Source organism: Papilio xuthus, unplaced genomic scaffold (genome assembly GCF_000836235.2).
Source record: "Papilio xuthus unplaced genomic scaffold, Pxut_1.1 DF826938.1, whole genome shotgun sequence".
Classification (NCBI taxonomy): domain Eukaryota; kingdom Metazoa; phylum Arthropoda; class Insecta; order Lepidoptera; family Papilionidae; genus Papilio; species Papilio xuthus.
This window is the reverse complement of record NW_013531711.1, coordinates 31,066-32,226: the sequence shown is the minus strand read 5'-3', so window position 1 is coordinate 32,226 and position 1,161 is coordinate 31,066. Positions and strand designations below refer to the sequence as shown.

Below are 1,161 nucleotides of genomic sequence, written 5' to 3'. Positions count from 1 at the left end.
CCCGCCGCGTGCCTCGCCCCCCGCGCCCGCCGCGCGCGCACAGCTCCGCCGCCGCGCCGCGCCCGCACGCCGCCGCCCCGCTGCCGCACACCACCAGCATCGGCAGCCTCAACTGCGCCGACAAACCGCGCCACGATCAGTCTGTGTCGTTTGCGCGTCCCCGGAACCTTCAGGTCCGGCGGGCTGCGGCGCGCACCTCGTGCAGGATGTCGTCGGGGTCGTCGCGCGGGCCCTCCGCCGTCAGCAGCGGCGGCGCCAGCAGCAGCAGCGCCCGCACCGCGCCCCCCGCACCCGTCGCGCCCCCCGCGCCCGTCGCGCCCCCCGCACCCGCCGCCAGCGCCGCCGCCAGCGCCGCGCCCGCTCCGCACCCGCCCAGCACCACCAGCCGCTGTCTGCACGCACCGGCTCACTTGTGCTCAACTTCGCCGAGATCCATGCGACCGTTCTGTAGATACCCTCAAACAAACATCCAGCCATCCATCCAACTAACTCGCATTTATAATATTAGTGAGATTAGTAGCAAGTTATATCAAGTATTACCGACAGGGATGATGATATCCCTCAAAAACGTAGTTAATGCTCGATTGCAATACATACATGAGTGTGCGTGCGGGGTGCCCAATAACATGTACCTAACCCCCCACCCCCCACCCCCAACCAACTTCACACCGCTACATCCTGGACACTTTCATTAATAAAATGATTCATAGTATTTTCTTTGTAAAAAGAATTGTCTTTACAGGTTTTTTTAATTTAAATTCGATATTAGGTTTATCTAAGTCGAGTAAAACAATAATGACTATACATTTAAGATCTTTTATGTATTCTGTCTTACTAATCTTACTTTTACTCACTAATATTGTAAATGCGAATATGATGGATTTTTGTTTAAAGGTATTTTAAGAACGGCGGAATAGGTCTCGTTGAAATTTGGCATAGTAGTTTTTTTTATCTTTTTTAATCCCGCATGGACGACAGCTAGTATTAGAATAGCTCTCACCCGGCGTCTGCGAGCAGCTCCTCCAGCTGGGCCCGCGCCGCCGCCGCGCTCGCCGCGCACCACCGCTCCGGCACCAGCCGCCGCTCCCCCGGCACCGCCCGCAGCTCGCGCGTCGCTAGCAGCGGCCGCAGGTGCCGCAGCCAGCGCTCGTCCGCCGCCAC

At 58.2% G+C, this 1,161-nt stretch overlaps 1 protein-coding gene across 1 annotated transcript in view; it reads right to left on the bottom strand.

Moving 5' to 3' along the window:
• LOC106121563 (uncharacterized) overlaps positions 1-1,161 on the bottom strand; it is a 5,244-nt gene that overhangs the window by 1,689 nt on the left and 2,394 nt on the right. The window contains exons 4-6 of the mRNA XM_013317274.1: positions 1,001-1,146; positions 197-392; positions 38-112 (exon numbers count right to left, since the gene is read on the bottom strand). Of these exons, the coding sequence (XP_013172728.1) occupies positions 38-112; positions 197-392; positions 1,001-1,146 (417 nt within the window). The remainder of the gene's footprint in view (positions 1-37; positions 113-196; positions 393-1,000; positions 1,147-1,161) is intronic.